At 52.8% G+C, this 13,367-nt stretch overlaps 1 protein-coding gene across 1 annotated transcript in view; it reads right to left on the bottom strand.

Annotated features, from left to right (window-relative positions):
• Window positions 1–847: 847 nt before the first annotated feature.
• Window positions 848–13,367, bottom strand: part of CES4A (carboxylesterase 4A) — a 32,915-nt gene continuing 20,395 nt past the window's right edge. Inside the window, 13 exon segments of the mRNA XM_054534422.1 lie at window positions 848–1,600; window positions 3,791–3,863; window positions 4,089–4,217; window positions 5,209–5,362; window positions 5,723–5,803; window positions 6,408–6,548; window positions 7,074–7,112; window positions 7,267–7,371; window positions 7,447–7,557; window positions 9,167–9,320; window positions 9,637–9,770; window positions 9,848–9,949; window positions 9,951–9,990. Coding sequence (XP_054390397.1) covers window positions 1,432–1,600; window positions 3,791–3,863; window positions 4,089–4,217; window positions 5,209–5,362; window positions 5,723–5,803; window positions 6,408–6,548; window positions 7,074–7,112; window positions 7,267–7,371; window positions 7,447–7,557; window positions 9,167–9,320; window positions 9,637–9,770; window positions 9,848–9,949; window positions 9,951–9,990 — 1,432 coding nt within the window. The 3' untranslated portion in view covers window positions 848–1,431.

Below are 13,367 nucleotides of genomic sequence, written 5' to 3'. Positions count from 1 at the left end.
CTGAGGCAGGAGAATAGCGTGAACCCGGGAGGTGGAGATCACAGTGAGCCGAGAACGCGCCACTGCACTCCAGCCTGGGCGACAGAGCGAGACTCCATCTCAAAAAAAAAAAAAAACAAAACCCACAAAAAACAAAAAACAAAACAAAAAACAAAAATAGTTAAAATGGTAAAGTTTGTCATGTGTATTTTACCACCAAAAAGCCCACAGTGGCCAGGCATGGTGGCTCATGCCTGTAATTCCAGCACTTTGGGAGGCTGAGACGGGCGGATTACCTGAGGTCAGGAGTTTGAGACCAGCCTGGCCGACATGATGAAACCCTATCTCTACTAAAAATACAAAAATTAGCCGGGCATGGTGGTGGGCATCTGTAATCTCAGCTACTTGGGAGGCTGAGGCAGGAGAATCGCTTGAACTCGGGAGACTGAGGCTGCAGTGAGCCGAGATTTCGTCATTGCACTCCAGCCTGGGTGACAAAAGCAAAACTCCGTCTCAAAAAAAAAAATACCCCACAGAACAATGAAACAAAACTGTGGGACAGGCTGGGATACACACGGGCTGCAGGCCAGGCCAGAGGAATCTGGATGTGGCACTAAGACCTAAACTGATGGACAAGTGAGCATGGGGTGTGGCTGTCCTGCTGTCCTGAGGGGTGCACTTGAGACCATGAAAGCAAAAGGCAAGTGTTTTGTACTCCAGGCAACTTTGCAGTAGCACCCTTTGACTGAGTGTAGCATCCAGGCATAGCCCACTAAGGAACAGGCAGCAACACTTTCTTTCTCTCAGGGCTCAAATTGAGACACTATTCACTTCACGCACCCATTTTATAGGTGGAGAAATTCAGGTCTAATCAACACTTCTTTATTGAAGAGACTACCCCTGTGTATAGACTTTGGAGTGGCCCTGGGGGCGATAAGTGTGGGTGGGAGAAAAGATCCCAAACTACCAAAAGTTTGCTCCATGTCACAACCTGCCCTAGGCCTCCAGACCAACGTGAACAGACAGGCACAAGGTTGAGCAGGATGGATGGTAAATGCCAAGCTGGGTGCAGTGACAGTGGCAGTCTGGGTCGACCTCCCATAAGAAGGAGCCACAAGGAGACATTGAAGGGTGGGAGGATTTGAAGAAGGGAAAAAAAGAGGTTGTCCTGAGGCTGGAGAGCTGGGCACAGTGTGGTGTTGACAGGGCCTGGCCTAACTGGATGTCAACAGTGAAGTAGTGGGGCATCATGGGATGTCAGGCTGGAGAGGGCGGTGCAGGTGCCATACAACAGGCAAAAGCTCTAGCTTTGGCTGGGAGGCAGCAGGGAGCTCCTGCAGTTCTAAATTGGGGTGGGTAGAACCCTTGTCCCCAGGTATGTCCATGGCTAGTCTCCCCAGGGCCTGGGTGGTGGGGCAAACCCCTCTTTGGCTCCTTCCTGCGTAGGCACCCTTAGAATTGCCTCTGCTTCTCAGGTCTTTGAGACTGGTACAGACTCATCCAAAAAGCCATCTTCTTCTCCTTGAGCTTCATGCCCACTCTCGTGGTAAAATCCAGCTGCAGGTACTTTTCATCCTTGTCATAGCGTGGCCAGCAAGGCAGATTCCCATCATTGGGGTTTCTGCCCAGAAATAAAAAAGAGAGGATTACCTGTGTTCCTTTTCATCCTGCTTCTTTCTTTCACCCTTCCCTCGTTTAATTTGCCCTTGGGAATTGGGGTTCCAGAGGGCTTTACGGAGATGATACTTAGAACTTTAATAAAGAGTAGGAAAGTGTGTATTGGGGTGGGCCTTCCAGGCAGAGCAAACAGTATGTGCCAGGTTGAGAGATATAAAAGACCAAGGCTTTTGGAGTAAGCACAAGTCAAGAGTTAGGTAAAAACAGAGTGTGTGTGTGGCCAGGCGTGGCGGCTTATGCCTGTAATCCCAGCACTTTGGGAGGCCGAGGCAGGCGGATCACGAGGTCAAGAGATCGAGACCATCCTGGCTAACATGGTGAAACCCTGTCTCTACTAAATATACAAAAAAAAAAAAAAAGCCGGGCATGGTGGCGGGCGCCTGTGGTCCCAGCTACTTGGGAAGCTGAGGAAGGAGAATGGCGTGAACCTGGGAGGCGGAGATTGCAGTGAGCCGAGATCGCGCCACTGCACTCCAGCCTGGGTGACAGAGTGAGACTCTGTCTCAAAAACAAAAACAAAAACAAAAACAACAACAACAACAACAAAAAAACAGACTGTGTGTGAAAGGGATCGAAGTGGAAAGGAGATGACATAGGAAAGATTTTGAAAGGCCTTTCATGCAAGGTTGAGGGGCTGGGACTTTATATTGGAGGCAGAGAGTAGCCGTGAAGAATTTTAAACAGGAGAGTGACTTGGTCAGATGTTATTTCAAAAAGATCCCTTGGGCTGGGTGTGGTGGCTAACACCTGTAAGACCAACACTTTGGGAGGCATAGGTGAGAAAATTGCTTGAGCCTGGGAGTTGGAGACCAGCCTGGGCAAAATAGCAAGACCTCATCTATACAAAAAATACAAAAATTAGGCCAGGCGTGGTGGCTCACACCTGTAATCCCAGCACTTTGGGAGGCCGAGGCGGGCAGATCACGAGGTCAGGAGATTGAGACCATCCTGGCTAACATGGTGAAACTTCGTCTCTACTAAAGATATAAAAAATTAGCCAGGCATGGTGCCAGGCGCCTGTAGTCCCAGCTACTCGGGAGGCTGAGGCAGGAGAATGGCATAAACCCGGGAAGCAGAGCTTGCAGTGAGCTGAGATTGCACCACTGCTCTCCAGCCTGGGTGACAGAGCGAGACTCCATCTCAAAAAAAAAAAAAAAAAAAAAAAAAAAAAAAAAAAAATTAGCCGGGCATGGTGGTGTGTGCCTGTAGTCCCAGCTACTTGGGAGGCTGAAGTGGGAGGATTGCTTGAGCCTGGGAGGTCAAGGCTGCAGTGAGCTGTGATTACACCACTACACTCTAGCTTGGGCAGCAGAGTGAGACCCTGTCTCAAAAAAAATAAAAAAAAAAGAAAAAGAAAGACACTTTGAGTGTCATAAGGAGGATGAATTGAAAGGAGAGAGGCTGGGCGCAGTGGCTCATGCCTGTAATTCCAGCACTTTGGGAGGCCGAGGTGGGTGGATTGCTTGAGGTCAGGAATTCAAGACCAGCCTGGCCAACATGAAACCCCATCTCTACAAAAATACAAAAATTAGCCAGGCGTGGTGGCCTGTAATCCCAGCTCCTCGGGAGGCTGAGGCAGGAGAGTCGCTTGAACCTGGGAGGCGGAGATTGCAGTGAGCTGGGATTGCGCCACTGCACTCCAGTCTGGGTGACAGAGTGAGACTTTAAGAAAATAGTCACAAGGCTAGCCAAAGCTCTCTTTATATGTCGCCTGCCCCCTAGGCTGGGTGAGACACCTCCTTTATGCTCTCAAAGTGCCTTGTGCTCCCCCAGTACAGCTCTCAGTGTACCAGATTGTAATTTCCTGATTTTATGTGGTGAGCTGCTGGAGGATGGGGCTCATGTCTGCAACATCCTTGAATTACAGCTCTCAATAGTGAGGTTGGGCCCAAAAGAGTGCAGTGGTGAATGACTGTGGAATGCTTGATGAATGAAGAGTGTGGGTCATGGAGCAAGAAGGACACATTCTAGGATCTGGTGACCGACTGGGGAAAGCTGAGGAAGAAGGGGCACTCTGGTTGGGCCGACTGGGCAGTTCCTGTAGGACATGCTAGGGCAAATATCCGAAGCAGCTGGCCATCGGGTCCAGCACTGGGCAGGTAGAATGCCCAGATGTGCTGGGGGGCAGACTCACCCTGTGCGGGCAAAGTTGGCCCAGTATTTCATCATCCGGAGGCTAAGTGCCTTCTCCTTACCCGTGGAAAGGCCTGGGGGCAGAATGGGATGTGGGATTTCGGACAGAGCAGGGGACGCTGACCTCCCACCCTACTCCTGCTGCTTCTGCTGCTTCCGGAGCAGAAGACTTTCATTTGGGAGAGCATCACAGATCAGGAATTGGTGAGCTCCCTGTGGCCAGCTGATGGAGGGGTGGGTCTGCATCCAGAGGTGGGAGACTGGACACCCAGTCGGGGTATCAGGTGGGGCCTTTGCACCTGTGGCGAAGGGGCCCCCAAAGAGGAGGTACATCTCATCCCCATGGTCTGCCCCATCAGTGCGGGGTTTGACGATTATTCCACGAGCGTGGTGCTCAAATTCATACAGGTAGACAGGGAGGCCGGCATCTGTGAATAGGGAAACTGAGAAGGGATGCAGTAAAAGCCTCTGCCTAGGCTTCTCATTCACCCCATGCCTCCCACTCACCTGCACCAAGCAGGAAAAAGAGCTTTGGCTTCAGAATCAAGGGGGCAGACTTGAATCCTGTCTGCACTACTCATTTGCTGTGTGACCTAAAGCAAGTTGCTCTACCTTTCTGAATTGTATCAATAATTCCTTATCTTCAGGCTGAGAATACTAAAACCTAATTCACAGGATTGTGGCCAGGATCATGGAAGCCTTCCTTTTCCCTGCTCTGAACCTTCCTTTCTTGGCCTCATATTGAAGGGTCTTTGGTGTCTGCATTTTCCAGCCCCCCCCTTTAACCTATTACCCACATGTTCCCTTAGCCCCAGTCAGCCTGAACTTTCAAGGTGCCCCTAAGCCTGTCCTCTCAGCCAGGAAGCCTTCCCTGACCACCCCAGGCTTCTCCTCCGGACTGTTTGAGGTCCTGCCCTTGTTCCTAAGGAAGAACAGTTCCTCTCTTATACTTTTTTTTTTTTTTGAGACGGAGTCTCGCTCTGTTGCCCAGGCTGGAGTGCAGTGGTGTGATGTTGGCTCACTGCAACCTCCCCCTCCCAGGTTCAAGTGATTCTCCTGCGTCAGCCTACCGAGTAGCTGGGACTACAGGCATGCGCCACTATGTCTGGCTAATTTTTTTGTATTTTTAGTAGAGATGGGTTTTCACCATGTTGGTGAGGCTGGTCTAGAACTCCTGGCCTCAAATGATCCGCCTGCTTCGGCTTCCCAAAGTGCTGGGATTACAGGTGTGAGCCACCATGCCTGGCCCCTTCCTCTCTTATAGTTGATAGCATGCTGCCTCCTCTGTGATATCTTAGAATCCTATACTAGCCCAGAAGTACAGAGAGGGTAGGGGAGCAGTCGATAAGCCCAGTTGGTAAACAGCACACCTGGAGAGTGGACAGGGCCAGTGTGGCCACTCTTGGGGACCCCGCATACCTCGGTGGTAGTGAGCAGTCTGCAGCGTGGCATACACGAAAGTGGCATCTTGAACTATGTCCATCATACGGTTTCGTAGCATCTTCCAGTCATGCTCATTGACATTGTCCAGGTACTCCTCCACCACAAGTGGTACCTGCTCCTTGGTGATATTCTGGGTGGGGAGGGCACACTTACCTGAGGCCTGGGTGCCAGCTGGGCCAGAGGTGGGCCCACCAGTGACTTGGCTCAGCCCCCCCAGGAGTTTTTGGCCTGGGAGGGGGAAAAAAGGGAGCTTCCTGGGAAAGTTTCTGTCTCTGCTGATTGTAACCCCTGATTTTGCTGCGTAACTGCCCCATGACCCTGAGCACCTTACCTGTAAGCAGTCATCTGATCCCACACCAAACCCCAGACCCTCCAAGAAAGATCCTTACCCTGGCTGGGAGCCCCTTTGCAAAGAGCAGCTACTAGGTTAAAAAAAACGGGGGGGTCAACCCTGTCTGAACTGAGCATCCCTGCCAGCTGGGTCCCTCACCAACAGGGTGCGGGTACTCCAGAGCATCTTAGTGATGGTTTCCTTTCTCATCGCCTGCCGGTTTAGCGGGAACTTCATGATCTGTTCACAAGACAAGGACCCCAGTGTGGGTCAGGCCTGAGCATTAGGAGGGATTCTGGCCAGAGCCACAAAGGCCCCAAGGGTTTTGCCCATCTAATGATGAGTTAACAGACACAGCACACAGCCCAGGAAGGGCCCATGACTCTCTCTTGCCCTCCTGCTCCCATCCTGCTCATCACTACCACCTGGGCCAGAGCTGAAGTGGTACCGAGCGGGGGTCCATCCTGAATTGGGGCATCTACCCTGACCCAGGAGCAAGGAAGGGCTTCAGGATTTGCAGCTGCATAGAGGCTTGGGAATGAACATCATAACCCATGTAAACTATGATCTGAGAATTTGTGGCCCTCAAATCTCCAACAGGCCATACTTCTCCCTTCTTCCCCTCCATCATTCATGGCCAGTTTTCACTGTACAGGGACTACAGGAGGCTCCCAAACATAGGGCATCCACAGAGGGGCTACTGGCATCTGACCTGGTGCCCAGCACCGTCCAAGAGGCATCCTTCCCTGCCTCCACTGTGGTACTCACTTACGTAAGGCAAGAGCCAATTGAATTCCTACTCACTTACGTAAGGCAAGAGCCAATTGAATTCCTACTCACTTACGTAAGGCAAGAGCCAGTTGAACTCCAGGTTGTTGACACCTAGAAGGTAGGGCACAGATGAAACCTGCCCCTGGGTCAGGAGCACCAAAGGGTCATCTGGGATCACCACACCATCCACCACAGGGCTCATGGACCAGATAATCTACAAGGCAAAGGGCATTTCCAGCCAGTCTCCTCAAGTATCCTCCCAGGGTCCCTGTGACCTTGGGTGCCCCTTCAGAGGCTGCTCTAGCCTAGGCTCTTTGATTGGGAAAAGGCTGGGGCTGGCATGGTGAGCCCCAGGAGGATGGGTGTGGGAGGGGAGCAGGATAGGCAGGACCAAGTTACGTGGACTTGGGATGGCCGCGGGTATCTGTATAGCTCACTCCTTCACCTCTTGAAAATCTTTGCTAAATTTCACTTCACTGAGTCCTGTCCTAGCCATTCTATTTAAAAGTCCACACCTCCCAACATGTCCCTTTACCCTCTCCATTCCTTGCTGTTCACTTATCACCTTCTAAGGAGGTGGACAATATATTTATTTATAGGGTTTATTCTCCTTCCCCACTGGAACATCAGCTCCACTAGGGAACGGATCTTGGCCAGAACAATTCCCTAAGTATCCCAAGTGCCTGGCACAAAGTAGGTGTTAAATAAATACTCAAATTGCAGAATGTGGCCGGATTACCTCTTCAGGGTCTCTCTGGAAGTTCAGTTGGAGGAATCTCTGTGGGGGAGAGGAAGGGATCAGAGTTAAAGGAAGTCTCCCTCGTGTGCTCTTGAGACAGGGTCCCTGGGGAAGTAGTTGGGGGTGGCTGGGTACCAGGATAGGAGGATGGCCTTCAGGCAGCCAGGTCAGGCAGCTGGAATGTTCTACCTACCATCTCGTTGGACACACGCATCACCTTGGCCCCTGATAGTGCCCTCAGGCAGTTTACCAGGATCTGTGTGCTGTTGTGGTTGCATCCAGCCAGGTGGGCAACCTTCTATAGAGAGAAGAAGGGATGCTCAGGGGTGCTTCCATCCTGCCCTTCCTTGCTAAGCCCTGGGGAAGGAGAGGCACTCAACTTGGCCACTTTCAGTGGGTTACGAGTGATGAAAAGTCTGAATAACGCGGTGCCACTCTGGGAAATGGCCCGATGGAAGAGACCCGAGGCTAGGGGTGACATCATCTGCAAGAACAGGGAAGAATACACCCGTGAGATGCCCAAGTAGGGACACCTGGCCTGTTCTGGGTATCTATCTGGCCATGGGCAGGCAGCCTGAGTGAAGCCAGGAAGGGCAAGTAGCTGGGAGGGAGTCAGGAGTCCTGGGGTGATATCTTAGACCTAAAGCCAGTGGTCTTCCTGCCTCTGGTCTGTACAGTGGGCCCCAGCAAGTTCCAGAGGGGATGTGAGATTGTGGGAGGGAATCTGGTGGTGTGGAAAAGGGGTCTCCCTCTGCTTTAGGGCTAGAAATGAGGTGTAGGTGGAAGGGACCTCATGGTTTCCCCAGGTTGTTACCTGTGCTGACAGTTGTTAGCCTCTCTCCACTGCCCAAGTTGGGGGAACAAGTACATCTAGGACCTCTCATCCTGTCCCTTGGATACCTCAGACTTCATGTGCCCCAAACCTGCTCCAGCCAATCCCTGTCTGGATGGCATTCCTTACCCCATACCATCCCCCAGCCCCAGGGGCCTTCCCTATCTCTGCTAATTACCACACCCCAGCTGCCCTAGTCCTGCCCATTTGGCCTCCTGGATCACGCTGAGCCATCCTCTGCTCTCCATCTTTCCTGCCCCTGCTTTAGAGCCAGCCCCCATGATCTCTCCTAGGATATATCCTATCCCCATTCTTGCCCCTCCCAGTAGCTCTCCGATTCTCTGCTCCTATTTCTTGCCAACCCAGTCCCATGCAGCAGGCTGAGCCATCTCTCTAAATGCACATCTGATCGTGTCACTTTGCTGCTTAAAATCTTTCCCTGCTTTGGAGAATCGCTTGAACCCGGGAGGCGGAGGTAATGGTGAGCTGAGATCACGCCATTGCACTCCAGCCTGGGCAACAAGAGCGAAACTCCGTCTCAAGAAAAAGAAATTTTTTTTTCCTCTGCGTTTTAGTGAATTTTGGATAAAGTTGCTTAATTCTCTGGGCCTTCGTTTCTTTATCTGTAGAATGGAGACAACAGTACTTTTCTTTTTGGACTATTGAAGGAATTACATGGATGACGACACATAAGGTGCTTAGAAGAATGCCTGGCACACAGGAAGTGCTCAGCTGTTGAGTATTATTACGACTGTGGCCAGCAAGGTCCTGTGTGATGTGTTCACTTCCCAGCCATATGCCCCTCACAGGGCACCTTACAGTACACCCACATTCCAGGCACATCCCAGGTCAGCAGTCACAAAGGAGTCGGGGCAATGCCCGCCAACTCATGCCCCTGGCTCGCAGGCCTGGTGTGAGGTCCTAGCCTTGCCCAGGGGGCAGATGGTGGGCTCTGTTCAGGGGATAGAGTTCTGGGGGAATGTGGAGAGGCAGAAGGTGCTGGGTAGCACCCGGAGTCACTGATTACCCCAAGCCTCAGCACTACCCTTCCTGGGGCTCAGTTTTCTCATCAGTGCTGTCCCTCAACAGAGGAGACATCCTTGGCTGTGAGGGGCGGTACCCTTGGCAGGGGCGAGGGCATTTCTGTGGCAGGCACGTTCATGTACACGCAAATCTGCACATGGCCTGTGCAGTGGAGGATACATTTGTGGGAACGCAGGAGCCTAAGTCTGTGCTGGGTCCGTCTGGGCGTTGCTCTCACCAGTCCTGAGATGCTCATGGCCCCCGCCGACTGGCCAAACAGGGTCACATTTCCTGGGTCTCCCCCGAAGGCTGCGATATTCTCCTGCACCCAGCGCAGAGCCGCCATCTGGTCCAGCAGCCCCCAGTTCCAGCGCGCGTGGCTGTCGTCCGTGCTGGGCGTGTGGGGTTCACTGTCAGGGTCCCGGGCCTCGACAGTCGGGGCGCGTTGGGCTGTCCTCCTGGGCTTCCCCCACCCAGCCCAGCCTTGCCCCTCTAAGACCCAGTCCTGCGACCACACCCCCTTCCTTGGAGTTAGCTGGCCCCATCTAGAGGGTATGGAGCACCCGCCCCTTCCACCGAGCGCCAGGCCCCGCCCCCGCCTCGCGGCCCCACCCCCCCATCCCCGCCCTAGGCCCCGACCCTCCCTTCCCACCCAGTCCCCGCCGCTCCGGCCAGAGCTGCGGTCCCAGATGGTACCGGCCCCGCCACCTCAGGAAGCCGAAGATGACGAGCCTGTGCTGCAGAAACACCAGCACCACTTTCTCGCGGGCGGCCAAGTCAGAGCCCTCGTATGAAGAAGCAGCACCCACGATGAAGGCGCCTCCCGGGAACCAGACCATCACCTGGACGAAGAAGGCCGGGGCCTGAGCGGGGCGGTGGGCGGCTGTGGGACCGCGGGCGCGGGAGACCTGGCACTCACCGGCAGCTGGGGATTCTCGGGCGCTCGCACCGGCGCGTACACGTTCAGGTACAGACAGTCCTCGCTGAAGCGTAGCCACTTGTACCGTTCCCGCGTGCTGACCGTATATCGACGCCAGCTGGCCCCAGGACTCCTGCAGGCACCTGCGGGCACCAGGTAGCGGCGGCGGCCGCGGGGAGATCGTTTCAATCCAGGGTCCGCAGTGAGAAGACTGAACCCAAAGCAAAATCCAGGCAGCGTCTGTGCGCGTGCATGTGCGTGTGTGTCCGTGTCCAGGAGGCCTCCACCAGCCCTAGGGCCCAGGACTGGGAGGCAGGTTGGCCTCTCAGGAACCATCCCCTCCCTGCCCGGCGCCTCAGTCCGTGGAGAGATTCCTGCTCCTGTTGGTGCTGTCAAGTCAGGAACCTGCCTGCCCTGCGCACCTCCCTGTCTTTCATGCCCCACCCTCCCTTCAGTCTCCTTTCTGCCTCCCAAACAGCTCTGGAATATGGTCCCTCCCCTCCATCCCCATCTCTGGGGAGATGTCAAGGCCATCACCATCTCTGGTCTGGACAGTACCCCAGCCTCTTCACACTCCTCCTACTCCTCAGCCACACTCTGGCAGACTATGTCACTCCTCTTCTTCATATCTTCCCTAATATGTACAGCTATGATATATCAATAAAAACAAACAAACAAATCAACAAAAGCCTTCCCTGGCTCTCCACTGCCCTCAGGATAAAGTTCAGATACCCAGAGTACCCAGGCCCTCCTTTCCATCCAGTCATCTCTGTCCCAGCCACGCTTTGCTGTAGATACATGTGGCCCCTTGCCTCCCACCTCCAAGCCCCTGGGCCTCAGTCCTCTCAAGCAAATGCCTTCTGCCCTGCCCAGCAAACTCCTATTCGTGTTTAAGGCCCAGCTCAAGTGGTGTCTCCTCTCCTGGTCACTTCCTCTTCTGTGCCTCCCGACATCCTGTCCACTTTTTTTTTGAGACTGAGTCTTGCTCTGTTGCCCAGGCTGGGTGCAGTGGCACGATCTTTGCTCACTGCTACCTCTGCCTCTAGGTTCAAGCAATTCTCCTACCTCAATCTCACAAGTAGCTAGGACTACAGGCAAGCGCCATCATGCCCAGCTAATTTTTGTATTTTTAGTAGAGTCGGGGTTTCACCATGTTGGCCAGGCTGGTCTCGAACTCCTGGCCTTAAGTGATCTGCCCACCTCGGCCTCCCAAAGTACTGGGATTATAGGCATGAGCCACCATGCCTGGCCTCCTGTCCGCTGTTGACCATGTCCTGGTTGGAGTTATTTCAGTTGGCTGTTTTTCTCCCCAAGTGACCATGCACTTCCCAAGGGCAGGAATGGAGGTAGATTCATCTGAGTACTGGCACCCAGCCCAGTGCCTTATACTGTGTGGATATTTGGGGTATTTTTGTAGCATGGGTTCTCCGGCCACCTCACCTTTTCTCCCTGCTGGCCTAACCCCTAGGTGGCTATTCTCGTAACAGCTGGGCCTGGACCATTTGATTGCGCACAGGACACCCTGTTTGCCTCGCCTGTTCCTCTGCTCCCTTCTACTCTTGTCCTAGCCTAGCCTGTTCCCAGAGCATCACCTGCTCCCTTTCACCAGTCCTTCCCTACAGCATTCCAACACTCCTCTGGCAGCAGCTAATGTGGTATTAGAATGCTGTCCAGAAAACCACATCTAGCGTCTCACCAGGAAAGCCAGGGCTCTGATAGCTGAGAACTGGGATTATGAACAGACAAGGCTTCTGTGTGCATCTCACCATCAGAGCCATCCTGCCATGGTCACCAGTGACATCCATCTTGCTAAATCTCTGTCATTATCTTACTTGCCCTGACAGCCCTTAACATGGTTGACCATATTATATTCCCCTTTGCTCTGTCTCCTTCTTTTTTTTTTTTTTGTTTGAGATGGAGTCTAGCTTTGTCGGCCAGGCTGGAGTGCAGTGGCGCGATCTTGGCTCATTGCAACCTCCGCCTCCTGGGTTCAGGTGGGAGATATCAGCTCACTGCCTCAGCCTCCTGAGTAGCTGGGGTTACAGGCACATGCCATGACACCTAGCTGATTTTTGTATTTTTAGAAGAGATGGGGTTTCGCCATGTTGGTCAGGCTGGTCTCGAACTTCTGACCTCATGATCCACCCGCCTCTTCCTCCCAAAGTGCTGGGATTACAGGCGTGAGCCACTGTGCCCAGCCTCCTCTCTTTCTTTAGAGACAGGGTCACCCAGGCAGCAATGCAGTGACATGATCATAATTCACTGCAGCCTTGACTTCCTGGGCTCAAGTGATCCTTAACCTCCCAAGTAGCTAGGACTACAAGCACGCACCATCACACTGGATAATTTTTAAATTTTTTGTAGAGACAGGGTCTCACTATGTTGCCCAGGTTGGTCTGGAACTCCTAGCCTCAAGGGATCCTCCCACCTCAACCTCCCAAAGTGTTGGGATTACAGGTGAGAGCCACCGCGCCTAGCCAGATTATCTTTCTTAAACAGCTTTCCTTCTCTGGGCTTCTGTAACACCCTGCGCTCCTGATTTTCCTGCCACCTCATTGGTGGTTCCTCCTTCTCTCCAGGCCTAAGCATGAGAGTGCCCGTCCTCAACCCTCAGTTTTTTTTTTTTTTTCTGACCATCCTTTCTCCCATCATCCAGGCCCAGGGGCTTCACACCACTGATGTGCTGATGATCAGTTTGCCTTCTGTCTCCTCTCTCCAGCCACCTTACCGCCCCTCCACATGGAACGTCTGTCAGCACGTCAAATTTAACAGGCCCCAAAAGGAACTTTCTGTGTGTGTGTGTGTGTGTGTGTGTGTGTGTGTGTTTTAGATAGTGTCTCACTCTGTCTCTCAGGCTAAGTGTGAGTGGCATGATCACAGCTCACTGCAGCCTCAACCTCCCAAGCCCAAGCGATCCTCTTACCTCAGCCTCCCAAGTAGCTAGGACCATGGCACTGCGCCCAGCTAATTTTTTAAATTTCTTGTAGAGACAGGGTCTCACTACATTGCTCAAGCTGGTCGCAAACTCCTGAGCTCAAGTGATTTCCTGCCTCAGCCTCCCAAAGTGCTGGGATTACAGGCATGAGCCACTGCTCCTGGCTCAAAATGAATTCCTATTTTGCCCAAACTTGCTCTTGCTCCAGTTTTCCTCATTTTGATAAATGGTACCCCTATTTCCTTGTCTGCTGTGGCCAAAAACTAGTCATTATCAGTGATTCCTCTTCTTTCCTTGTGGCTTATATCCAATTCTCCAGCAAATCCTGTCAATTTTACTTTCAAAATAAATATGGAGTCTGATACCTTCCTTCCATCTCCCCCGTAACTACCCAGGCAGAAACTACTATCTTTGAAACATCCTCCTCTCCTGCTGCCCACCCCAACCACCACCCCATGGGCTATTCTGAGCAATCCACAAATTCTTACACCTGACACTCTGTTTCCAAACAGCCATCATTCTGACAGCTCATGGTCAGTTTCTAATAACTGATGCCCAGACTTCCATACAGTGAACACCCTAACC

The sequence above is a fragment of the Pongo abelii genome, chromosome 18, assembly GCF_028885655.2.
Source record: "Pongo abelii isolate AG06213 chromosome 18, NHGRI_mPonAbe1-v2.0_pri, whole genome shotgun sequence".
Classification (NCBI taxonomy): domain Eukaryota; kingdom Metazoa; phylum Chordata; class Mammalia; order Primates; family Hominidae; genus Pongo; species Pongo abelii.
The sequence above is the reverse complement of the archived record's forward strand: the minus strand, read 5'-3'. Positions and strand labels throughout refer to the sequence as shown.